Below are 27,011 nucleotides of genomic sequence, written 5' to 3' on the forward strand. Positions count from 1 at the left end.
AATTTTACCCCCTTCGTGTGCCTCTAGGGCTGGGTTTGTCAATATCCTGTTATGGCCAGACTGACCGGGTTTTCCTGAGGTTTCTTTTAGTTTGTTTGAGTTGGAACTTTGTGTGAAGAAGCTGGGCAAAGTTGCCCACAATTCCTGTCCGACATGTCATGATCATGTCACTTGTTTTATACTGGATTTTGATAGTGTTTAATCTTGTTCTGACTTCCCTGCTTGGCATAGGTTTTGAGTTACATAATCAGAAAGTGATTCCAGGTGATACAAGTTCTGGGGAATCTTAGTTCGGAGTGTTCCATGTCTTGGTTGGTGAACTGTTTTGGGCCACCCTGTATAGATTTACATTGGCTTTGGTTCATCTGACTGGTACTTTGATTAATAGGTGATTTCTCCTCCAATTAGATGTCGTTTTGACAGGGGAATTTAGGCTTCTGGGTTGTTGGTAGAACAAGTGTGGTGAGAAGGAATTTGGGTAACCTGGGGTCATATCTGGTTGGCCATGCAGTTTATTGGGTTGGATGAATGTGAAGTGAAATCTGGAATCTAGTTTGTTCATAATAAACATATTTTGGGTATATTCTAGCGCTTATAATTTATCGGTCAATGCACACCCCCACAAACTCTGGTTCTCGTCAACGCTGGTGAAGGTTCATTCAATTTGCCAGGGGTTGACGGGAACTCATTAACGACAATTCCATTCACAAGGACGGTCGTTACACATGTGTTTTGTATTATTTGTGATTACGTGTATGTTAATGTAATGCTCCGTTTGGAGGTTTTATGCAATAAATTATTATTATTATTATTATAAGTAAGACTCACTATCTTCAATTCTCAGCCTCATGGTGACACCTAGCCTAACTTTTGATAGAGCATCAATATAATGTAGTCAGTAGTGACAAGATGATGATTCCAATATATTATTTGAAAATCGTTTAAATTTTTTTCAGGCCTTGGTTCTTGGAGTTGTGGCCGAACACTCCATGCCATTTACCCAGGCACCATTGATGATAAAGGTTGCTCAGGAACTTGCTCGTGACCAGAAAGCCCTTTCTCACCTGAAAATGGATAGAACAACTGCAAGCTATAAAATGCGCATGGGGCTTGGCCAGTCTATGCTTGAGGATACGATTGAGAAAATCAGGAAAGAAAAGTTCTCGATGAACATGGACGAGTCCACTAGCGAAAACCTGAAGAAAGTGATGGAAGTTAGCTTTTATGATAATACTGCTGAATCAGTTGTCGTTGAACACCTTGCCAGTCTTAATATTTCCAATTCGGGTGCAGCACCCTTGTTTGGGGATGTGTGTGACCTATTTCAACGACATGAACTGCCTTGGAACAATCTTGTGTCTGTCCTACTGGACAGTTGTAATGTGATGCGGGGGTCAAAAAGTGGACTGGAAACTAGGCTTAGGCAAGGAAGAGCACCACATTTGTTAGATATTGACGGGGACTCGTGTCACCATGTAAATAATTGTGCAAAGGTATTCTGCAAACCGTTTGAAGGTTATGTAGAGAAGTTGCATTCAGATATTCATACAGATTTTAAATGGTCTCAGGACCTGGTAGATATACTGAAAGAGATCTGTTTGGTATTGGGGATAAAGTTCACCATGCCCGAAAGATTTGTAAACCATCGCTGGCTGTCATGTTATGATGTCAGCCTTGGCAACATTCGGTTGTTTGATTGTTACAGGTTGATGTACTATGGTTTCTTGTCTAAAGCTGACATGGTTACATACAGCAATGTGTTAGATGAGATATTTACCAAGTATGAGGTGAGTGATACTGCAAGAAAGCAGATTAGGAAACTTCATGGGGTGTTAGGAGCGAAGAACATGACCAAGGAAGGTACTGACCGTAAGAAGAGAATTGTAGAGAAAGTTATTTTCAAGGAGAGGCTAACTCTGCTTATTCTCAATTTCTACATTTCAGCTCTAGCAATGTTGAAGGAATATGTATGTCTCTTTCAGCTCAAAGAACCAATGCTCCATAAAATTCATGATCAGCAAGAGGCACTAGTAAGGAAATTCCTGTCCTGTTTTTGCAAACCTGAGACGGTGTCCAGTTTATCCTTAAAGGATATTTTGAAGCTTGACTTTTCAAGGACTGACCTCTATCTTCCTAGGAAGGAGATGTACACCCTTGTCGGAAAGTTTATGGACACCAGTTTTTGCACATTTTCTCAAAAACGGCTAATCCTATTGAACCCAAATTTTCACCAATGGTGGAGAATCTTCTTGGCTATCGAATGACGTGATAGTTGATATCAGGACCAATTGCATAACAAAGTTATTACATAATTTTGAGAGGGATCTTTTTTTTACTTTTTTGTTAATCAATTTTTCAAAACCAAATTAACCTACAGTATATATTGCACATAGCTAAGACTTTCTGTGAAAAAAATTTGGATAAATCTCATTTCGGTTTTGAGATATATCGAAATATCAAAATTTTGATATTTTGATAATTTGATATTTTTGGGTTTTTTGCAACTGTATCATTGAGAAGTCATACCCAAATAATGATTGGCACCAATTTAGCACAGCTAGCAACTAATATTGCTGAGAAAAGGTGGATACTTGGTAGTATGAAAATTTTCATATTATAATTTCAAGATGTTCCTTTAGTTGAAAATCAGAAAAAAAATCACCATTCATTCAGGGGACATGGGTACTACTAGGATATATCGAAAAATCAGAAAAATCTCAAAATTTTCAGAATCTCAAAATTTTGATATTTTGATATATCATGAAAAGTAAATGATATTTTCAAATACTTTCTTCACAGAAAGTCTTAGCATTGTTATCTGTATGATGCAAGATTTATACTTCGATTTAAAAAAAATCAACCAAAAAGTGAAAAATAGATGCCTCTCAAAATTATGTAATAACTTTGTTATGCAATTGGTCCTGATATCAACTATCACGTCATTCGATAGCCAGGAAGATTCTCCACCATTGGTGAATATTTGGGTTCAATAGGATTAGCCGTTTTTGAGAAAATGTGCAAAAACTGGTGTCCATAAACTTTCCGACAAGGGTGTACATAGGACATGCCCAATCCATAGTTGACAAGTTTCAAAGGATTAGGAAGAATGATAAGGATGTTGTGTCCTTCTTCCAAGCAGTTGAGACTGCATACAGTACGTGTGCCACTTACATGGTTAAGAAACTTCCAATCAACAGTGTCACTTTGAAAACACTATCAGCTGTAGATCCACTCGCCCGGGGCCATTCTAATACCCTCCGCTTCATGAAGAAACTGCCAGCTCTGTTCCCTACTGTGGACATTGATGAAAACATTTTCACGCTTGAGTTGCACCAGTATCAAGTTGATTTGTCGCTACCAAATGCAGTTGATCCTGCTGGCACCGCAGTGCGTTTGGACAAGTGGTGGAGTCAGGTATTCAAATCCGAAAACTACCCTGAGCTCACAAAGGTTATGAAAGCTGTGCTTAGTATCTTCCATGGGCCGGCTGTGGAGAGTGCCTTCAACGTCATGGGTGATATCATTGACGAGCGAAAGTGCAGAACGAACATAGCCACATATGAATCAATCCAGACAGTAAAATACAAACTCAGATCTAGTGGTAAAAGTGCTATTTAGTATTTTCACAGGCCTGACAAATTGCACTCTCCTGTCAATGGCCGCATTTGCAAGGGAGTCCGACATGCCTATGGGCGTTACAAGGCTGAACTGGATGGGCAAGCCAAAATGAGGAAGGCTATGCAAAAGAAGCTTGATGTCCAAAAGAAAAAAGTCCTCAGCAAGACAAAGGCCAAAATCTTGATGACAACTGCAGAAAAGGAATGCTTTCGCGGGCATGAAGCAAAGTTAAAGAGGCTTGAAAGACTTCAGAAACTGTCCCAGAAGATGACCAATGCGAAGAAAAAGTAACCATTGTTTTATTCCCCTCCCCCTTGTCCTTTGTCTACTCTTACTGTGGGATGACCTCACTATAGTTGAATCCAGTCAGTTAAGTTTTTCCAATCCTGCTGTGTTATTTGGTCATTGTGTTAGCCAAGGAAGTGTGCACTAACTTCCTCTTGTCCCTCCAGTCCTGCCTCAACATGTAGGCTACTGGCAGTGGTATATGTGGGGACAGATCAGGGTAGGGTATACAGCTGATTTGGTCTTGGAGGTATTTCAATTAACAAATTATTTGTTAATAATACCTCCCTGTTTTTGTTGTATCTTGTAGGAATTATAGGTTGTATGTAATTCTGATGTCTGAGTTTGAATAAATGTTGGTTTAAGTGAAATGTCATCTTGTCACTTTTAGTATTTTTTACATGCAAAGGCCCTAAACTTCCTTATGATTCAATTACTTCTGCTGGAATATAATACTTCAAATGACTCCATAGACAATTGAAAATTAATTAAATCTGGCAGAACAGTAGGAGCCTAACCCAAGAAGCCTATGACCTCAGATGCCTGGAAATGGCGTCTTTTATCCTCCACTTTAAAAAAAAATCGATGCGAGGGGGAGACCCCCTCGCGCACCCCCGTATCGGGCCTACGGCCCTCCCTCGGGCCTGTCGGCCCTCACGTTACTAACCAAAAAATAGTCAAAAATAGTTTCTTTCTTTTTTTTTTCAAGTCACTCTCATGCCTGTGACATGAACTGAGTATTTCTCTGGCTAATTGTTTGTTATAGTGTCACACCTCAGTGATGTGGAGATAAACGATCACGCCAACTAGGCCACTGTAACTGGTAAATTCCTCATTTTCGGCAATGGCCTTTAAGCCTTCAATAATCCGTTCTGGCAAACAGCCATATTTTTGTATTCTTACAAATCAAAACATGTAAATAGGTGCTTCCACGAAATCAGACACTTCTACCAAAAAAGGTTTTGAGAAAAAGCAACTTTTAGGAACACAAATTAATGATATTTCTGTTAAAATCGAGTGGCCAAATCTGCAACGCCATTTTTATTCATCCTCCGATTTTTATTTCGTTTACAGCAAAAGAAAGCATGTGTTGTAACCTAATCAAATATGGCATTATCTCAATTTTCAAAATTTCCAACAAGTGTCTCATTTTGTGGGAGCACCTCACATTTGTTCACCCCAGTTCTTTGTTTCCATTGATCACCTGCTGCTCACCATACTCCTACTTACAGGGTGAATAATTTCTCTGTATTCATTGATCACCTGCTGCTCACCCTACTCCTACTTACAGGGTGAATAATTTCTCTGTATTCATTGATCACCTGCTGCTCACCCTACTCCTACTTACAGGGTGAATAATTTCTCTGTATTCATTGATCACCTGCTGCTCACCCTACTCCTACTTACAGGGTGAATAATTTCTTTGTTTCCATTCATCACCTGCTGCTCACCCTACTCCTACTTACAGGGTGAATAATTTCTCTGTATTCATTGATCACCTGCTGCTCACCCTACTCCTACTTACAGGGTGAATAATTTCTTTGTTTCCATTCATCACCTGCTGCTCACCCTACTCCTACTTACAGGGTGAATAATTTCTCTGCATTCATTGATCACCTGCTGCTCACCCTACTCCTACTTACAGGGTGAATAATTCTCTGTTTTCATTCATCACCTGCTGCTCACCCTACTCCTACTTACAGGGTGAATAATTTTGTTTGTTTTCATTCATCACCTGCTGCTCACCCTACTCCTACTTACAGGGTTGATAATTTCTTTGTTTTTGTTCATTAGTAATTTCATGTGATCTACTATGTAATTTATGAAAAATCAAAACTATGTACAGTTTACACTCTTAATTCCAATCACCTGCTGGACAGGACGCTAATTTTATATCAACAATAAACGTTACATTTTTTAAATTTTAGTTCATGTTATCATTCTCAATGCTATTTCAATTTCATCTCAAACATGTCTTTTTACAGACCCACCCCTTACACAGACAATGGGTAACATCAAGTCTTCTGTTTTCAAAGTGTTGGAGAAAGTGTTTTAGGCCTACCTCAGTAGCTGAACTGATAAAACACTGTCCAAGATCAGCAAAGCAGCAACTGAGAATGGTGTCAACAATGTTTTTAACAGAAACAAGCCTCAAACACTTTCCCCAACACTTTCAAACCCAAGACTTTACCTCACCCAGTGAGTGATGCACTCTGAACTATACTTACCAAGAACTGTCTCCACCCTCATTCTCTGGCTAGGATAATGTAATCCATACAACAGTTTACTATCGCTAGGATAACCAATGCTCCCTCCATCCAATACTCAGGGGCCCATTTAATTTGCTGTTAAGCAGATTTCTCAATCTAGTTCTTCTCTTTCTTTTCCTTCAGTCCTGCCCTCAACTCTAATGCACCAGCCATATCTTAACAAAGCACCATGCCATCTCATGGTAAAAGAAGACCACAACGTGACCGCTACACGTCACCAACAATCGTCGCAGAGACGCCACAACCCAACCTCCACACCGTCCTGCCCCATCAACCCCAACATACTATAACGAAGACAACTTCCAAGTGCAAACAAACATTGGTAGTATGGATAAACTGTGTGAACAATTTCAAAACCAAGTCCAAATAAACGCCCAGCACTCACTCTTCCGCCAACAACGTCATCCCCCAAAAAAAGTCCCTCTTCAACTGAAAGCGTCGACACCATCAAAAGTTACTGTCGAGTCATCCACTAAAGAGAAACCCCTCCTGCCACTGACAACCTATTCGATGACGCCTTGGATGATTCAACGCTGTCACAGATCAGCATGGACAGCTCAGAAACAGATTTTCCCCTAACAGCCACACAACCCGAAGATGACTCGGCTGATGATGATAAGACAAAGTTAAAATCCCTCTTGGAGTAGAAAGCAAGGGTGTACATTGATTGCACCCCAACAGTGTTACTCTGAACACTTACTGACTGCTGCTGATTAAATACTGCTGATTATATTGCCAGTGCTTCATGTTAACAGGTCGTCACTGTGCCAACAACAATCCTCCTGGACTTTTAACCTTTCGTACTAGGCTTACCTTCTCCACGACCCATCTGCTGTACAGACAATCACTATTTTGTATAAAAATAGGTAAACAAACATTGTTTTAGTCAACATAATTAGTATTTCTTCTCTTCCTTTTCCTTCAGTCCTGCCCTCAACTCTAATGCACCAGCCATATCTTAACAAAGCACAATGCCATCTCATGGTAAAAGAAGACCACAACGTGACCGCTACACGTCACCAACAAAACGTCGCAGAGACGCCACAACCCAACCTCCACATCGTCCTGCCAAATCAACCCCAACATACTATAACGAAGACAACTTCCAAGTGCAAACAAACATTGGTAGTATGGATAAACTGTGTGAACATTGTGGTGCGCACAAATTCAAAGGCGAAACACCAGGCTTCTGCTGTGGTAATGGTAAAGTCAAGTTAACCTGTCCCCCTCCACCGCCACCTTATCTCCATTCTTTAGTGACACAGAACAATATAGACTCGGAACATTTTCTAAAAAACATCCGACAATACAACAACGCCTTTCAAATGACATCAATCGGATGTAACCAAGTACATCTTCGTGGTTGGAATCCAACATTCACTATTCAAGGGCAAATGTATCATCGCATTGGGAACCTCCTGCCACCAGAAAATAAATCGCCCGCATTTTTACAACTATACTTCATCCAGAACAGAGCAGACGAAGTTACCAACCGCCTGGCCAGCAACAACAGAGGTACACTACGCCCACTAATAATCCAAGGTTTAACTGACATGCTCCATTAAACACAATACTTATGTTGAGCGCCTTAAGACAATGGCAGACCTTATCAGACAGTCGCCAGCACAAGAAATGCGAGTAGTCATTAATGAAGACAAACGCCCAGAACAGCAACACCCTCGACGGTACAACGCACCAACCAGTAACGAAGTTGGTATATTAATGCCGAATGAACCAGCTGCCACCCGTGACATCATTCTACACCCACGTAATGGACACCTCTACCGTATTTCCGAACTGCACAGATTGTACGACCCCTTGCAGTATCCTCTCCTCTTCCCCTATGGGACAGATGGATATAACATCTACCTCAACACCCAAGGCAAAAAAATCACTCAGAAACAGTATTATGCATATAACATGCAAACACGACCAAACAATTACACCCTGTTTGGTCGAGATCTCTACCAACAGTATTTGGTTTACATGTACTGTAAAGTCGAGACAGAGCGTTTGCACTACATCCGTCGAGAGCAGAAAGCCTTACGAGCTGATAGCTACAGTGAACTCCGTGATTCCATTCTACGTCAAGATGCCGATCCGTCCAGTATTGGCCAACGCATTGTTCTCCCATCGTCCTACACAGGTGGACCAAGATATATGCATGAACGACAGCAGGATGCCATCACGTATGTCCGCCTCTTTGGCAAACCCTCCTTATTTATAACCACTACCACAAACCCAAAGTGGCCAGCAATCATCGAGAACCTCCATCCAAACCAGACCGCTCCAGATAGACCAGATATAGTTGTACGGGTTTTTCACCAGAAGCTCAAATCACTTATGACGCTCATAAAAAAAGGCGCATTCGGATGTCTCCAGGCGTGGCTGTATGCTGTGGAGTACCAAAAACGTGGCCTCCCCCATGCACACATCTTAGTCTGGCTTACCCCTGCAAGTAGAATCACCCCTGACCGCATAGACCTCATCATCTCGGTAGAAATACCGAACCCAACAACAGAACCCATACTCCACAAAATTGTGAAGCAGAATATGATCCACGGCCCATGCGGACCATTCAACCCCCGCAGCCCTTGCATGCAAGATAACAACTGCACGAAATCTTTCCCTAAAGATTTGCGTCAGGAAACAGAACAAGGCACTGACGGTTACCCCAAATACCACAGAAGATCACCAGATGATGGAGGCCATACAGCAACGATCACCAAGTACCACAATGGCCAACCACATGAAGACACAATAGACAACAGATGGGTAGTACCATTTAACCCTTGGCTACTGCGACAGATGAATTCCCACACCAACGTTGAAATCTGTAGCTCCATTAAGAGCATTAAGTATGTTCTTAAATACGTTCACAAAGGCAGCGACCCAGAAGTATTAGGGTAGCAGGAAGGGTTGGGCGTTTGTGGTTTCTGAGTCTGAGGGGGTTGGTGTCTGTTGACTGTGCTTTAAGAGAGACTAGGCATGGCGCCAGTCTCTCTTAAAGCACAGTCAACAGGCATTTGGTCTCAGTATTTGGGTTTTGATTGCCATGACTGTACCCCTGTAAAAGTCAGAGGAGGAGAAGTTTGGAATGATGAAAGCATTGAAGAAGAAGAAATGTTATTATATATTGAGGAAAGCAAAATTTATTATGAGACTAGAAGGCAGTGTCCTGACTTGATTATTTTGAAAATGGCAGTCTGAACACATTAAAAGGTGGAACATGGCATTTTATCGACTTTGAAGTGTTCCGCAGTTAAAGGGAGACTATAGGCAGCAGCTAGGTAGGCGAGATAAAGTCATACAAATTTGCCAATAGGGGTCAGTCATATCTCTAGGCATGGCGCCAGTCTCTCTTAAAGCACAGTCAACAGGCATTTGGTCTTAGTATTTGGGTACAGAATCAAGGCAGCTCAGAGAGCAATGATTGAACGATGCTGTGGACAAGTCCAAGGATACTGCATCAGTCACGACCAACTTCTCATCAGAAAGCGTCACCACCAGCATATTCAATGTTCAGTTCCAACCTGTACCAGCCCAATGCACGCCTGTCATGGTCAGCAGTGGTCAGCTTAGCGCGATATGGAACATTCTTCCGAAACTCAAGCGAGGGAAGTCTGCTCATTAGCCTATCTCGCGCACTGCTCCTTCTTGTCAAACATCGTAGTGAAATCGTGGTACAGTGGGGCGTCCTCGAGGATTGCAGCTGGTTGGACAGACGTGAGGTGGAATGTGGGCGGCTGCACTTCTTCGTTGATGTGCGATGGCAGATAGCACAGTTGTTGCGTTGCATGACAGCTGAAAGTGAATGTGATATCATAGAACTGAGGCGTTTGCAATGAGACTATAGGTGAAGTAGAAGCAAGGAGTGAAATGGGCCATCTTCCAGTGACTAATATACAGAGTAAGGGCACTGGGTGTTGTTAGATTCAGCATTGAATGTATTCCTCGTACAAGCGTGAATAGTGTGGACATACAGTGAGAGGTGAGAGACCCCTATTGACTACTTCTTGTAACTTTATCTTGGATATTATATTAGTATTGAAATTCTAGCCATGGATTATGAAGAAATTGAAGTTGTAGGCATGGAATATGAAAAATTATTCAACGTTGAAAGACATTATTCTATGAGGCTTTGCCGTGATCGCAAAGGACGCGACGCGATTGGTTCACATGCTAATGAGGTATGATAATGATAATTACCTCTATAATGCTACTTGGATAGCGACTGTGTCGTTGATTGCAACAGTGGTCTATGTCAATGTGTGCCTGTAATGTCAATGAAGTATGATGAGGTGATGACGATAGTGCAATTGACTAGGTGGCGCATTTTAGAATCAGCAGTGAGCACTGTGTGTAACATGGTGGAGGCAGCGGAGATAATAACTGTGTCGAAAGTATTGTTATAGGGCCTTCCCTAGGCCCATGGGGTTAAATTTACAATCCACGATTGAAAAGATGTAGTTTGATCGCATTCAACTATAAATCCATTGAACAGTTGTGTTCCTTGGCTTTAGTCAACCGATGACCTTTTGTTGGGCCATGATCGGGGATTGTAAACTGTAAATGTATTATGGACTGGGAGACGGGGGAAACACAAGTGAAATAGACCAAAACAAGTGATTTTGGGGCTTTGGTTTAGACGCATGCCCCACATGCGCCATGCGGGATTATGCGGGATTATACGGTTCATGTGAACTTGTTGACATCTACATGATCTAGTGCCGTTATTGGTCATGGTACATGGTAGGCCTAATCATCATGGCAATATGTTTCAGGAAAAGCTCGGAGTAAAATGAACTGCCGATGAATAATGATGTTGTTCATGTTTACCATGTTTACTATACATAGCCATAGGGTATGCACTGGCCAGTGCACTTTCTGCACGTCGTCATGGTCATGTTACATGTACGTGATACCTTGCTTGCATATTTTGTTTTTTGAATGCGCATGCTTTTTGGGCAAAATCACTTGTACCAACACTAATGAATAATGTCTTCTTATCCCTATGACTCCATACACAGTGAGGGCATTGTCCCATTCTCATCAAATGGTAACTTATTGTACCGTATTAGGGTGGAAGTTGGGGAGCAGATACCTACCGCTGCACGCCTGTCATAATCAGCAGTGATGAGCTTAGCGCGATATGGAACATTCTTCAGAAACTCAAGCGAGGGAAGTCTGCTCATTAGCATATCTCGCGCACTGCTCCTTATTGTCAAACATCGTAGTGAAATCGTAATGGAAAACGTCTGGCTTTGCGCCAGACGTTGAGACTAATAAGTGAACAACTAGCAGGTAAAGAACTTCTACTTGCGCGAGACTGCTCTGATAAAATTATCATTGCAGAGACTACGGTGACGTACACATATATTTTTTACAATCAAAAATGCCCTCAAAAGACGACATGGAATGATTATTTTATTGATATTTCCTACTATATACCTTCCAATTATCACTTTATACAAATAGATCGGCGTTAGGTCGCATGCTTTTCTTTCCTGGTGACACTATAAAGCAAAATAGTTGCAACCCCGTAAATGCGCTATAAGTCCAATAATAAGTGACGGTGACCCGTTATAAATGTTTCGCCAGCTTCGCTTTTTTGCCGCTACGCGGCGCGTTGGGCCCTTGCGTCAAGCGTCTTCAACCTACAAAGTGACCGGCCCGACGAAATAGCCCAATATCAAGATGCTCGCTATGTAGGCAGCACAGAAGCAGCCCATTGCCTTCTTGGCTTCCCCATGCATGAACATTTCCCACCTGTAACAACATTAGCAGTGCACTTGGAAAACGGGCAAAGAGTCTACTTCAATGAATCAAATGCCAGGCAACAAGCTCTTTCCGAACCGTCACAAACAACCCTGACTGAGTTCTTCTCATTGTGCCAAAACGACCGATTTGCACAAACAATCATGTACATCCAAGTACCACAATACTACACCTGGGACTCTACTCACAAAATGTGGAACACAAAATGTGGAATCGACGCAAACGGGGTACACCCCATCCGCAACACCCAGGCATTTTCAAGGCAGTCACAGTCGGCAGAGTATACACCGTCAACCCAAAGCAAGCCGAGTGCTTCTTCCTACGCTTACTGCTTCACCATATCAAGGGACCAAAGTCATTCCAGGACTTGCGCACATGTGATGACAACACCCACCCCACCTACCGAGCTGCCTGCCTAGCAAGAGGCCTCATTGAGGATGACAAACACCTTGACAGCGCCATTCAAGAAGCTGCGGATAGTAATAGCTCAAGTCAGTTACGACAGCTCTTCGCTGTCATCCTCATCAACTGTGAACCAAGCACTCCACTCTCTCTGTGGGAAACCAATAAGCAGAGCCTTGCAGAAGATCACCTACATCAGCTGAACGATGAAGAACAAGCCTACAATCAAGCACTCCTGGACATAGACCGCCTACTTCTACAAATGCCAGGCGGATCGAGAATCCAGCATTATGGCCTACCCACGCCACAACATCACACCGGTGATTACACCCAGGAATATCTACGTTACACCAACTATTCAATTGAGGAACAGTCGTCCTACGTCTCCGAACATGAGCACCAACTAACACAAGAGCAAGCAAATATCTACCAACAACTCCTCGCCAATGCCAATTCCAACAATCCACAAATCATTTTCCTTGACGCACCTGGGGGAACAGGGAAAACATTTCTACTCAACCTGCTGCTTGCCAAAATCAGATCGACAAGAGGAATTGCAATACCGACAGCATCAAGTGGGATAGCGGCCACTCTCCTCACCGGAGGCAGAACCCTACACTCAATGTTCAAAGTTCCCTTAGACGTATATGGATACACCAACCTGTGCAATTAAAAAAGGTACTTCCCTATCGAAAATCATCAACGACTGTCAACTACTCATCGTTGATGAAGCGCCAATGGCACACCGTGCCGTCTATGAAGCGATCGATCGCACCATCAAGGACCTAAGATGTAACCAGCAACCATTTGGTGGCATACCCACCATTTTATGCGGCGACTTTAGACAGATTCTCCCCGTGGTCAAGAATGGCACCCGAGCAAACGTCACTGGAGCTACCTTGAGAAAATCACACCTATGGTCGCATATAAAAGTCCTGCAACTCCACACGAACATGCGTGCCATCCTCACCCAGGACGAAGATGCAAAAAGCTTTGCAGACACACTCATGACCATTGGCAACGGCCAATACCCTATAACCAGCAGCCCAGACACAATCACAGTACCAAGCAACATCACATCCACTAAGACAACCGAAGAATTGGTGAATGCGATTTACGGCAACATCGCACAGAACGCGCTGAACCCAGAATGGCTCCTACATCGAACCATCCTCGCACCCCTCGATGAAACTGTCAACAACATCAATGCGAACGTCACCAGCACCTTCCCAGGAGAACACCTAACCTACAAGTCCATTGACACCACTACAACCCCTGATGAAACAGTCAACTTCCCCACGGAATTCCTCAACACCCTTGATGTTTCAGGCCTTCCACCACACAAACTCCTCCTCAAAGTAGGCTGCCCAATCATTATACTTCGCTCACTAAACCCGCCTCACATCACCAATGGCACTCGATGCACACTATTGAAACCACACCGAAATGTCTTAGAAGTATGAATATCGAACGGTCCATCAGCAGGAAGAACAGCTCTCATACCACGGATACCCCTGGCACCCTCAGACAGTGACCTCCCATTCAAATTCAAAAGGCTGCAGTTTCCCATTCGTCCCTGTTTTGCGATGACCATTAACAAGTCCCAAGGGCAAACCTTCAAACACATCGGCATCGACTTGAGCACACCCGTCTTCTCGCATGGAATGTTATACGTTGCCATGTCAAGAGTTGGCAGTGCCAAGAACTTGGTCATCAACACCCCCAACACCCAAACCAGAAACGTTGTCTACCCAGAGGTTCTTCAGCACCAACAATAACATCCATAACAATAGGTCACTAATATAATTCCTCCTCCTCCTCAACCAAATGCCTTCACTTCCTCTTCATCAAACAAGAGTGCCTTTAGGCAGTTTCATTATGTGCTGTCATAGCAACATATTCAAATGGTATTATTGTAATTTTTTTGCATTTGTGCTATGTATTGTATATATTTTCTGTTTCTGTAAATAAATTTCATTTCATTTCAATTCTGTTCCATTTCATTTCAACAACATACCCACGACTGGGTACTTTGCTAGTAGAGTATAAGATTCTACTGCTTGTATTTAAGCATTTACACAATTTAGCCCCACATTTCATATCCTCCCTCATAGAAGTCTACCAACCTAGACGCAGTCTCCGTTCCTCATCTGTTGGCCCACTGTTGGTGCGACCAAGGAGTAGGTTGATAACGTTTGGCGACCAAGCCTTCTCCACTGCAGCCCCAAGGCTCTGGAATCAACTTCCATGCAGTACGAGAGAATGGGTGATATGAATAAAGACTAGCAAATGCTTTTATCTAAATCTCCATGTACATTTACACTAGGCCTTCCTGTACAAAACCGGAGTAAAAGCATTTGCTAGTCTTTATTCATATCACCCAATGTGCAAGCATCTCGGTCTTCAAATCGCATCTTAAATCCTATCTCTTTGGTCGCTACCACTCCTAATATGTCTCTCTTTTGTAAAGTGTCACCGATCACTCTGAGTGGATTCTGGCACTATAAATCATTCAAATATTATTATTATTATTAATATTAAATTCAAATCAAGTTAAAACTAGGTCAATGCAGAATTTTGCTCAGTAACAACAAATGGTAATATCAGTCAAATTATTCCGATTTTACATAAAAACCGACTTGCATGCAGACTTCCTAAACTTAATTTCAAGCCTCTATCTATTTGAATAATTTATGCCATTTGCTGCGGCCGGAACGAAGTTCTAACGTGTAATCTATTGCTCGCACAGATGCGATATCAGGCTGCAACGACGGAAATTGGTTGCTCGCAGCAGGGTGAGATAAGTCCTTAACCCCTTAACTGTTTTAGACGAGTTAATTTGTTACGATCATTCTCTACACCAGTGTCGTAAACGAGTTATTAGGGCCGTTTAGACGACAGAAAAAAGGCCCGATGAGATCCGATCGAATCCGAATGCGGTCTGAATTTCCCTGGTGTAAACGTAAACCGATCGGGTCTCATTTGGTACCATCGGGTCTTCAAGTGGTCCACCTCTTTTGCTGGTTCCATCGGGGCTAATCCGGATGCATCCGGATGCATCCAGATCAAATTTGGTAGTCTAAACTCGATCGGGCCTAATGCGGTCTCATCTGGACTAATTTTTTTACCTACACGCATGCGTATTGGATTTGGTACTTCGGCAATACTTCCTTTTATAATAAACGTGTATTTTCGCGGGAATTAATGTCATTTTGATTGTCAGTTTTATAGTATTTACTCTTGGCTTATTTTCATTATTCCAATATGGTGAAGGATAAGTTCACGGACAGGGTTGTTTTCGATCTCATACATATTTGGAGCGATCAATCCATTCAGTGGAAGCTAGACAGCAGCTAACATAAGAACGAGCTTGCCTAGTACCATTAGAACCCGCATTGTGGCGCTAAATCGGTGACGCCACCGCGACATCCTGCGGATTATTGGTGGAACCAAAATAAATTAGTCCACATCAGTCTTCATTGCTGTCGAGGGTCTAAACGGGTACATTAAAATGAGACCACATCCGGTCTGGAATGGGGTTCGATCGGATCGGATCGGAATGCGGTCTTTTTGGAAAGCGTCTAAACGGCCCTAATACGTCAACACCATTATGACATGTTCTCTCAATGTTTGGAACGATGTAAGACGTCCCAGTGATTGTCGGCTTCACTCCTAGACTTTCCAATTCATTGTAAAACCTTTTCTTATGAATATTAACCTTCATTGCAACAAATGAAATTTAACATTAAAAAAAATCTTTCCAGCACCTACCCACCTACCCCCCCCCCCCCCCCCCCCTATCAACCCTACCAACCCAAATTGCCCTAGAAAAAAAATTAGCTGTCGAAAAATAAAGGAAAATATGTGATAGTGATTTAAAGCAATGTTTATATTTTTCAACAATTGTTTCGAACAAAAAGCAATTATGCCTGAAAAAGTTAAACACTGTGCAGTCGCTTTTCAAAATTTCATTAAACAGTTAAGGGGTTAAAGGGTTAAGCTTCGCAAACATTTCAAGGTTTATAGTCACACAGAATCTATAACTGGTTCGGCAACATGGCTTCCAGCTATTGTTTCCAAGCGGACAATGATGTGTTAGAGGTCAATTATTACTAATTACGCCTAATTTGGCACATGCATATTTGCAATCTTTGCGCCTTTTCTGGCCTGCATTGTAACTTGCCAGATGGACATTTAAAGGGAAGCTATGGGAATGATTCCCCATTTGACCAACAGTTACAACCTTAACATCTACGTAAACTGCGTATTCTAAAAAACAACTGTGGCTCTTGGTTTTATAAATAAACAAACATTAATGAGTGAAATGGATGATTTTAATTGCTTATTTTTGAATCAAGTATGCCGCCATCTTGGTGGATTTTAATCTGGTCTCTCCTCCAAACGGAGAGCCAATGACGTCATGGATGCAGCCATTGTGACAATTAGCTCTTCGAACAATGGCGAATGCTTGGAATGACAGATGACAGTTCTTCGATTTCTTCGGGTTCTTCGTCGATGTCCGTCGATGAATCCTTCGATTACAACCGTGCATCAGCAGAAGAACGAGCAGGTCTAGTTCACTATGCGTTTGAGCCAAGGTACCAGGGCAGAAAAAGGTCTGGAAACTTAGTGGAAACGAGTAGTACTCGCCTTGATGAAAAAACCCCACTGCATCCATGACGTCATTCGCCCGGGAGATTTGAACAAACATGGCTACCCCCGCAAACTGCTTATTAAATGCAATTTTCTGCACTATCTAGGAATATTCATCATATCCTTGGTGTAGAGTATTTGTTTGTCATGTAACTTGGGATGTATTTGTTTAAAAAAATATTTGATTTTGCTGCATCAATTTATTCCCATAGCTTCCCTTTAAGTATATTAATTGTTGACTGTCAATTAGCATTGGTTATTTTGAGTTAATTATAGTTCAACAAGTGCCAAATCAAGCTAATTTAGTTTTAATCAAATAATTCTTATAATCACCGCCCTATCATGCATGAGTTGTTTGGTCAATTAGCATATTATCAACCATACTCACTACAAAATGGCCCATAAATTTGAAAAATCTTCGTCCAAAAAAAAACACCCATAATTAATTAATTCAAACACTTTATGGCTTGATTATGCAATAAAGAAATATACTTGTATGTATCAAAAGTGTCGGTTAATTCATAGGCGATTTTGAGGAAATAGCACTTCAACTAAATCGAACATCTTGCTACATTTTGTAGATGCAGACAAAATCAAAACATGAATAAACATAAGCTTTTCCCCAAATCTACAGGTCTTTCAGGGCCTAACCTAACAAGGGTTCAATGTTACATGTAGGTAAATTGAGATCAACATTATAACAACTATTTTTCAACACTGGCATTTTAAGATGAACACGGGATGTTTAACCCTTTCGGGACGGCAGTTATGTTTGAAAAAAAAAGTGGCCCATGCTGTTTTTTTACATCCAAATTGTTTTGTGAATGTTACAAGCCTGTGTAGGTGATAACATCACCATCTGATGTTGATATTATTTTGGAAATAAATGCAGTTAAATGAAATTTCTCAAGTCTTCTTCGGGGGGGGGGGGGGGGCTGATAAACATGATCAAATTCCCAGTTGGAATCATTTTCCCTACCACAGTCACTCAAACCATACTCTCCTAAATCGATATCATCATCCCCACCAGCTCCTCCGCCGTAAAAGAGGACGACTGTCTTTTCGCCATTATTGCTGTCACGTGCCACGGCGCAATTTGCGCCAAAATCCTGGGAAAACCCGGCAAACCAGCCAGAACAGATTCGCCAAACAATTAGCTTTAGTCTTATGAGCTATTAGGAGATGGCAGCACCTTACACTTCATGTATCGCTGTGTTGGGAGCGTATCATACGGAAATAGTGTGGGAAATACATAATACGCCCTGCGTACCAAGTGTACCAAGCTTCCCAAAAGTGTTAAGTTTCAAACAAGAAATTTTGCTAGGGTCTTGCGATAAACCCAATACTCGAGACGAGTGCGAGACACTGTCATAGTAATTGACCTTTAACACCTCCTTGTCAGTTTGGTCTACCTCGAAAACAATAGCGTGAAGCAACAAGAGGCCCAAGGGCCTGGCGCTCAGCTGGATGACCTAACAACAGAGGACTGATGGTGCAAAGTAGTAAATATCGGCTTTATACTACTGTTTGAAGGTCAAGAGAACACGTTATACCACTAAAATTTTCAATGCAGAGCTGCCAGCTGGATGAAATATGATTGAACTAATCAGCCATGGTATGTAAATATTACAGGAGGCAACGGAAGATATCCCTAGTTCAGTATGTTGTATCGGTAGCTTTACAGAAAAGAAGTGTCAGAGAGGATGAGACTTCTCCATGGACAACTGTGGTATGTCCAGGCTGGGTTGTACAGCACAAGGATACAAAATGCTGTCTGTAATTGAGAGGTATCCTGATTTAACAGAGGTCAAAATAAATAGAAATTACCAGTTTGGGACTAACACCACTGTCTTTTTTTTTAATAAGGTAGAGATTACAGGAGTCAACAAAATTAATTTTAGTGAGAGAAATTGACCTGTCCTGCAGGTGATTAGAATTTATAATACAAAGGGTTATTTTTCATGACATTGTGCTCTACTGCGTATCCCTAGTGAGTCGATCGGGAACAAATCTATCCTTGGCGCAGACAGGTTCAAATTGGCTATATCTTGAATAGATTGAATTGCGATGAAAATCTAATGCAATAAAGGAGCAATATCGAAGAGACAAATTAATCAAACCAATTGTCCACAGACATTACCCTGAAATGGCGTGTTGTATGCGTGCATATAAAAGTATATCAATTGGTCTGATAGAGATGATGAGGCAATGTCAATATGCCTTGTTCCTTTGTCAGCAATATGCCCCTTTTTATAAGGAGAAGAAGGAGATCCCAGATAGGCCTTCACATGTCGGCTGCCAAATGGCTCGAACCAACTGTCCTATCACTACTATTAATTTAAAATGCGTGCTCCTCCTACATGTAGCAATGTCTCGGCCAAAAAGGCACTTAGTCGACAGGCAAGCTAGAAGTTCAGCACCGTGAGCAGCTCCTTGGTAAGGCCATGTCAGGTTCCGCGCGCCTCTTCAGATACATCAAGTATTGAAAGCTGTGGTGAGCACATAAAAAGACCATGGTCACCTTAATTTGAAAATCCCTTCATAATCAAGGACTACATCTGACTAAAACAGCACCCATAAACAATAGACCACCAATTTGACCCCAGCTCCTAACTGCGGGAAAACCCAAGTCCAGCAACCAAAAGTACCAAAAATACATTTTTGTTTACATTTGAACTGCACACATGCGTTTGTTTACAATTTCATTTCCCGCGAAATCTCGAAAATCAGGTGACCTGCAATCGTGGATTGAAAATAACATTAACCTGGGTTCAGCAGGTCAGCAGGTATACCGGCTGTTCCAATCATCCCCCTACATCCAGCTGTTCAAAAGGTAATGTTATTCACCCCACAGGGAGTGCAGGTAATTGATTAAGCCCCTGCATAACTTAACAGCAATGGCTTGGCTTCTGTGAGTGGTAAGGAGAATTGACAGTTTTTTTATGAGAGTAACATTATTGTGTTGCTTAAAACGTACTTTTTACTCATGTAAGAATCGTAGTACTACTAATAACTTCAACTTATTTTCCGGTTATGATAACACAACACGCATCTTCGTGATCATGATCTTTCTCAAACTAACTGAATGACCTAATCGCCTTGGACGCACAACCACATATCAATCCGCCCCGACGATCGACACATCCATTCGATTCGATAACACTCGATACAGTTTGATAATAAACAAAGTTTTCGTGCTTTTAGCTGTCAACATCAATGGCTATAATATACTCCTGCAGAATAGTAGTACCAAAATACATTTCCGTAAAGGCTTAAATAAGAAAATTTGTCACTTACAAAATCATCGCTCCGGTAGAAATAAAAAGGTCATCGCCATTTTCTTGATGATAGTACTCCAGGTAACCTCGACCGCGCAGTGGTCAATTTATCCCAGACGAGCCATTCATACAGTGGATGCACTGGCAATACCAGCAGTCCGGTATTCCCTGGTTCGAGGTTTTCATGTCAGTTCGCGGCGGGAAATTTAAAGCGGGGTCATCCGGGGTCAAACAACAGTTTTGCCCACTACCGCCAACTAGTGATATAAATCGACACTAATCTATTTTATATCAAAACTTCTATATCATGAAGACCTCTTCAAGTTTATTTCAAGCTTTTATCTGCTAGAATAGAGCGGCAAAAAATTGTTTGGTCAATTACGCATTTTGCCACCTGGGGAGCTGAATTTGAGTCGAATCGCACTGATTTTTTCTGTAAGCACCCTTTCCTGCAGTGTTAACATACAAGACCATATTTGAAGTGCCGCAGTTCTACGGTTACAAAATGCCCAACATGGCTGGAAGGAAGGATGGCTAGATGGCAGGATGGAAGGACGGACACCAATCCATTAGCTATTTGACTAGCTCCGCTGACTTTGTCAGCTGAGCTAGAAATCTGTGAAAATAACTAGTGAACTAAATAGCAACCAAAAGTTCAACAATTTTGGTTACAAATTCAAGTGAAATCTGGAATTTCCTGAAAGGTGTACAGTCTTCACAAATACCATGTTTGTTTAAAGATTGAACTCCAGATTTCCAGGGGTGAAATATTCCATCGAGATCAGTGCATCACCAAAGAGTGTGGTTGGGAGATTAACCCTTTGAAGCCCGATCTCGTCTTTAGTTGCCAAAGAAAAACCTCTCTGTTTACCCGATCTCGACTATAGTCGCCAAAACTCACTCGGCAACCCATCACATAGAACACTTACTACAGCTATGTGCAACTGAGGTATTCCAAATGACAACTTTGGTTACATACTGCGGTAGCTGAGCATGATTTTCATATAAGGTTTTCCAAGGTGGAAATTTGAGTTACGTGAATATTTTGGCGTCAAATGTGATGTAAACAACATTTTCCTCCGGAAACTCGGGCTTTATGGGGTCGTATTTCTGTGGAAACTCGGGCTCCAAAAGGTTAAGGGGTATCTGTGCCAGTCTCCCCAAGTGATAAGTTCATCATGTCCAAACCAGTCCCATCGAATAGATTCATAACTTCTGTATGACCGAATTTCTTTGCCTCAGTTGCGGGGGTGGTGTCAAAGTTGTCAACGGCATTACAGTCTGCTCCTTGCTCGAGTAAGTATTTGGTCATGTGGAGATTGCCTTTAGCAGCAGTCTGAAAGGGAAGAAATTGGTAAGGTAAACTCAGCTGCAATTGCTAAACATCATATTGCAATCAGCCACTCCACTATATACTATAATATAATATATATAATATATTATGCGCTGTGTGAAACAAGTCTGACAAACATGTATGGTTTATTTCTTGACCAATCTAGATGAAATATTCTGGTTATCATTTTTTGTATCCATCTACTCCTGTGCCAAGAGTGAATGAGAAATATCCAGAAACAAAATATAGCCTTCAAAATGACCATTGGACTTTGCTGAAGAATTTTTTTCATTCCTGCACTGAGAACGCTGGATTCCCAGAAACCTATTTTAACCTGGCCAATTTACAGTACATTCGACCTCTGTGACCTTGAAAAGTAGGTCAAATCAAAGAAGACCCGGGTGACACATTGAATGGTTGTTAGAATTAGATGTACCTATGATATAAAATTGGTGCCAATCGGGCAAGTCATTACTAGGAATAATGGCATTTTGAAGAATTTAGGATTTGGCCCCCTCCCTGGAGGCCAAACGGCAAATCAGATCGCACCAAACTTCGGTACCTGAGATCACCTGACCAAGGGGTACATGTGTACTTAATTTGTGATCAATAGTCATTGCAGTTAAGAAACGTGCCATAGTTACGGCCTGATGGCGAATTTATGCCATTTGACCTCTGTGACCTTGACAAGAAGGTCAAATTAAAAACCTGTGTGACATATACTGTATGGTGGTTAGATGTACCCATGATATCAAATTGGTGGCAATCGGGCAAGAAGTTAAGGAATAATCACATTTTTAAGGTTTTTGGATTTTGCCCCCTGGTGGTCAAGTGGTGAATCATATTGGACCAAACTTCGGTCCCTGAAATCACCTGACTAAGGGGTAAATGTGTACCAAATTTGGTATCAATAGTCATTGCAGTTTAGAAACGTGCCATCGTTACATCCTAACGGCCAATTTACACCATTTGACCTCTGTGACCTTGAAAAGGAGGTCAAATCAAAAACCCGGAGGATATATGATGCACCTTTGCTAGAAGAACCTACCATATTTTTTTCAAAATTTCCCGACTACTATTAAGGGAGATATTGCATATTTTCACTTTTAACGTTTGGCCCCCTGGTGGCCAAACCATGAAACGAATCGGACCGAAACTTGGTCTCCAAGGTGTCATTACATAAGGGTACATGTGTATCAATGTTTCATCTCAATAGCTCTAACAGTAACGAAACGTGCCCTGCTAACGGACGACGGACGACGACGACGACGACGACGACGACGACGACGACGACGACGACGACAACGGACGACGGACGCCACGGTATGGGATAAGCTCACCTCTGCTAAGAGGTGAGCTAAAAACTTCAAAGAAATCCGACCAGTAGTTCGCTCTCAAGAGCCCCATCAGATGCGGACAAAACATTTACGAATGGACCATAGTATGCCACAGTATTCAACTGGCTCAATGTCTTATATGATGCCTCTTAGAGGCATATTTTACACTTACAAAAGTTGTAACTAGTGGCAGGTAATAAACACCCCATTTATAATCAATTATCAACCCCCAAAATAGCCCCCAAGCCCCCCCCCCCCCCCGGACTGTGAGACCGTATGGCTGTGAACTCATTTTCAATCTCAGAATCATCACTTCTATAGGACATTTTATTGCTATAACCATAATCTAAGTTCCATCTATCTGTGCTATACCCTGCCATCCGGGGTCACGCAACCCATGCCTGCCTGCCTGCCTGCCCCACCCTTTCAAAATTAAGAAAGTATTAGAAAACACTATCCAAATCAAACAATCAAATAACAACGTGAAGCCCTCAAACGTAGCTACAATATATAACAAGTTCTGCAGTCCTTAGGATGGTCCAGAATACTTACAACGTGTAAAGCTGTCCTATTATTTGTATCACCACAATTGACTTTGACACCAGCAGAAATGAGGCACCGTATTCTTGAGAGATTGTCTTCTAATACAGCACTGAAAAATGTACAATTATCATAGGATATATACAATTATAATCATAATCATACTGCTACAGTTACTCGAAATTAGTATACCACGGTATATAAATTCACTGACGCATTGAGTGCCCAGGGATTTTACTAAATTTCCCCCTTGGCGCCCTTATTTTACCACTTTTTACCATTCTCTCAGGATTTTTACGAGGTCGTTACCCGAAGCATTTTGCATCAGATTCTCCGAGAACCGACTATTTTTTAGTTTCCATTCAAGAAGGGTAAACATTCATCAAACGTCTTTATTTTTCCCAACCCCAGACCACACTACCATCTCCCCTTGTCACAAACCCCCATCCAGAGCAGAAGCAGGGAAATTTCCTTTGGTTCTGAACCAGCGCATTAGAAAAGGTTTGTGTAGTTTAGATTGTTTCTGACATTTGACACAGTTGATGAGATCCCGTTTGACGATGTCAATGGGTACCAAATGTTTGGCCATAAAAAAAGCAGATTTACATTACTGGAATACTGGGAACCCAGCAAGTTAAATATATCAAATGGGCCTAATTCATTTAATTCATGAACGTAACGCCACCTTTCATATAAAATGTCACATTATGTCTCAAAGAGAATATATACAGACCCCAGATTGTGAAGAATATATTAGTTTGGTGCAGTAGTTGCAGCCTCAAGGAACAAGAGCAACGCGGAGCGTGGCATATGCCCCCGCCCATGTGTTGGAACTTAAAATGGCTACCGTGGTAGGTAAGTGAAATGAATTATAACAAGATGTTGTGACAGATAAAGCATTTACTATTTATCCTTTTTTTAGTTATAAAATTGTGTTAGGTCACATATATAAGGAAATTATGAGTGAATATAGGTTTTTCGTCTATTTCTATTGCGAAAGACGACCGCTTTACTTCAACCGCTGTATGAGATGATAATGCTGAAGTAAATCACTGTAGATGAATCAATTTGATAGATTTCAAGCAGTCATTTATAGTGTGGTAGTGATCGCTAGGAATCAACACGGCATACGCCTAATAGGGTCTCATTTATAGTATGTTACATAAACAACAAATGTGTTGCACCAGCACTAAAGGGATATGCCTATCAAAGGAACAAACATGCAATTTACTGCATAAAGTACAGTAAGCATTAATGCCACGTTTTTTTCGGAAAATGCCAGACCGAAAAGAAAAAAATAAGAGTGGGACAAAAACATTTTTTTATTTGTACTGAAGCCTCCGACGTGCCATTTAGGCCATGCAGAAGGGAAAAAAAGAGCAGTGTACAGTCTTTTTTGCCCAGAAACATGCTTTTTAAAGCACTAAAAAAAAATATCATGAGACTTATATAGAGCTAAATCAAACTGGTTTCAGTTGCTCAAAGCGCTTCACATTATTACCCCTAGCTATTAAATCAAACTGGTTTCAGTTGCTCAAAGCGCTTCACATTATTACCCCTAGCTATTGGCCTGTCCATTCATGATTAAAGCTCTACTCTCTTGGAGTATCACAGGTCCAAACTGCAGCTATACAGCGCTCAGGACTAACATTCATAGTGTGCCAACTCTGCCGGCTAGGTACCCATTTACTCCTGGGTGGAGAGAAGCAAGTAGGGTTAAGTGCCTTGCTCAAGGACACAAAGACGAAACAGCGGTGACCATTCCGAGAATCGAACCCACAACCTCCTGATTATGAGCCCGGTGCTCTAACCACAACGTCACTGATCTTCCCACCAAACAACAATTTTATGATATGATACATGTAAATGTAAAGTATGACATTCAATTAATTTTTTCTCTCGACATGTCGACCTTAGGTCCAAAATTTGAAAAAAAGTTACGGGAGGAATTTTTTTTAAATGTTTATTTCGCCCTCCATACCGTACCTGATAACTTTGAGGGTGCCTGTAAACCAAAGATTATAATAACTGAGGCCTCGCTTCAATATCATGGCTAGTTTCACCAGTTTTGATTCCATTGAATAATACTATTCGTCTCGGCTCAATGGCACAAAACAATTACTGGTACCATCTAAGTATAGCATCTTGGTTATAAAGTGGACTGAATTGCAGGGATAATCGTTGAGAGTAAATAGATACATTGTCACATGAAAATTGGTTGACATCCCATCATTGAATTTTCAAGATGGCCACCTGACGGCCATATTTTTATGAGATTCAGGGTTATTGTGTACATGTCACATGGAAATTGGTTGACATCTACTCAACAGGTCAGGAGTAATAGGACTTCGTTGAATTTTCAAGATGGCGGCGTGGTGGCGTTATTTGTTATCGGATTCGACTGAAAATTGTGGATATTGTTAGGAGCACATAGGATAGATACATATTCACCTGAACTGCAATCCAATCAGTAGTCTCAGAGTAATAGGACTTATTAGGAATCATTTTGGAAAGAAATTTGGTATGAATTGCCCCAGGGCCCAAGGATACATGTGAACCAAGTTTTAAGCCCAGATTTCATGCTGTGACGAAACGTGCCGCGCTGAGATACGCCGATGGACGAGGACGACAGATGCCTAGTCATCGCATAGGCTCACGAGGTGAGCCAAAAATATGGCACTATCAATCTCACTTTTAGGAGAGTTTTACCTCTGTGACCTTCAAAAGTAGGTAAAATCGAAAACCCGTATATTATGTCATGTAGTCTCATCAGAAGTACTGACAGTAAAAATTTCAGGGTTCTAGCTATCAGCGTCCACGACATATTAGGGCCATTTAGACGGCAGACGAAGAAATCACCATCGGATCGGATCCAGATGCGATCCGATTGAACCACATTCAGGTCTCGAAAATTGCGTGCATTTAGACGATCAGCGCAATCCGGGCTCATCTCGACGCATTTCTATAGCTTTGGAACTCTCCAATACCTGTTGGTTGTGGAGGTGTAAAAAAATTGGTTTGGTACTTGCACCGCATTTCTTCGCGGGAAATTTCGCGGGATCGAACACATCGCTATCCGTAAACTGATCCCCCTTAGCCATAGCTTGATTGAAAAAATCACAAATTAGTCCGTGAAAAAAACACTTCAACTCACAATTTCCCCCTCTCCGCGCCAAAAACACAATTCTCGTGCAACGCAAAATGTTTCAAGTACCAACACACATGTTAGTGCGTATGCGCCCAGGTAGAAAGAATCCGGATAGGGTATCCATTTGGGTTTAGACGACGCTATTAATCCGGATGCATCCAGATTAAAACTACCTCGATCAATGGTTTTCTTTTAATCCGGATGGGACCACATTGATCCGGATCATTTTGCATTTAGACGAGAAAAATTTAAACCGCATTCGGATTCAGATCGCATGTGGTTTTTTTCATGTCGTCTAAACGGCCCTATTGACAAAATAAAGTTTTCAAAGATTGGCGCCTGGCGCCCAGAAAGTAGGTCAAATGGCGA

At 41.6% G+C, this 27,011-nt stretch overlaps 2 protein-coding genes and 1 long non-coding RNA gene across 4 annotated transcripts in view; 1 reads left to right on the forward strand and 2 right to left on the reverse strand.

Moving 5' to 3' along the window:
* The first annotated feature begins 7,769 nt into the window (after positions 1–7,769).
* Positions 7,770–9,083, forward strand: LOC135486783 (uncharacterized). The gene has a single exon (XM_064769883.1). It carries the CDS (start codon positions 7,770–7,772, stop codon positions 9,081–9,083), a length of 1,314 nt encoding a protein of 437 aa, XP_064625953.1.
* A 325-nt stretch (positions 9,084–9,408) lies between these two features.
* LOC135486993 (uncharacterized) lies at positions 9,409–11,365 on the reverse strand. The gene is made up of 3 exons (XR_010446762.1): positions 11,282–11,365; positions 10,383–10,448; positions 9,409–9,977 (listed from the first exon to the last, which is right to left on the reverse strand). It is a non-coding gene; the product is annotated as an uncharacterized LOC135486993 (long non-coding RNA).
* Positions 11,366–16,164: 4,799 nt separating this feature from the next.
* The window catches only part of LOC135486189 (L-asparaginase-like), a 41,706-nt gene continuing 30,859 nt past the window's right edge, over positions 16,165–27,011 (reverse strand). For both annotated transcript variants that reach the window (XM_064768832.1, XM_064768831.1), the window contains 2 exons: positions 23,507–23,606; positions 16,165–21,620 (listed from right to left, as the gene is read on the reverse strand). In XM_064768832.1, the coding sequence (XP_064624902.1) occupies positions 21,420–21,620; positions 23,507–23,606 (301 nt within the window). In that variant the 3' untranslated portion in view covers positions 16,165–21,419. The remainder of the gene's footprint in view (positions 21,621–23,506; positions 23,607–27,011) is intronic.

Source organism: Lineus longissimus, chromosome 4, assembly GCF_910592395.1.
Source record: "Lineus longissimus chromosome 4, tnLinLong1.2, whole genome shotgun sequence".
Classification (NCBI taxonomy): domain Eukaryota; kingdom Metazoa; phylum Nemertea; class Pilidiophora; order Heteronemertea; family Lineidae; genus Lineus; species Lineus longissimus.

What these genes read in the sequence shown, in the direction of transcription:
- LOC135486783 (XM_064769883.1), top strand. Translation starts at nt 7,770, where the DNA reads ATGGCAGACCTTATCAGACAGTCGCCAGCACAAGAAATGCGAGTAGTC.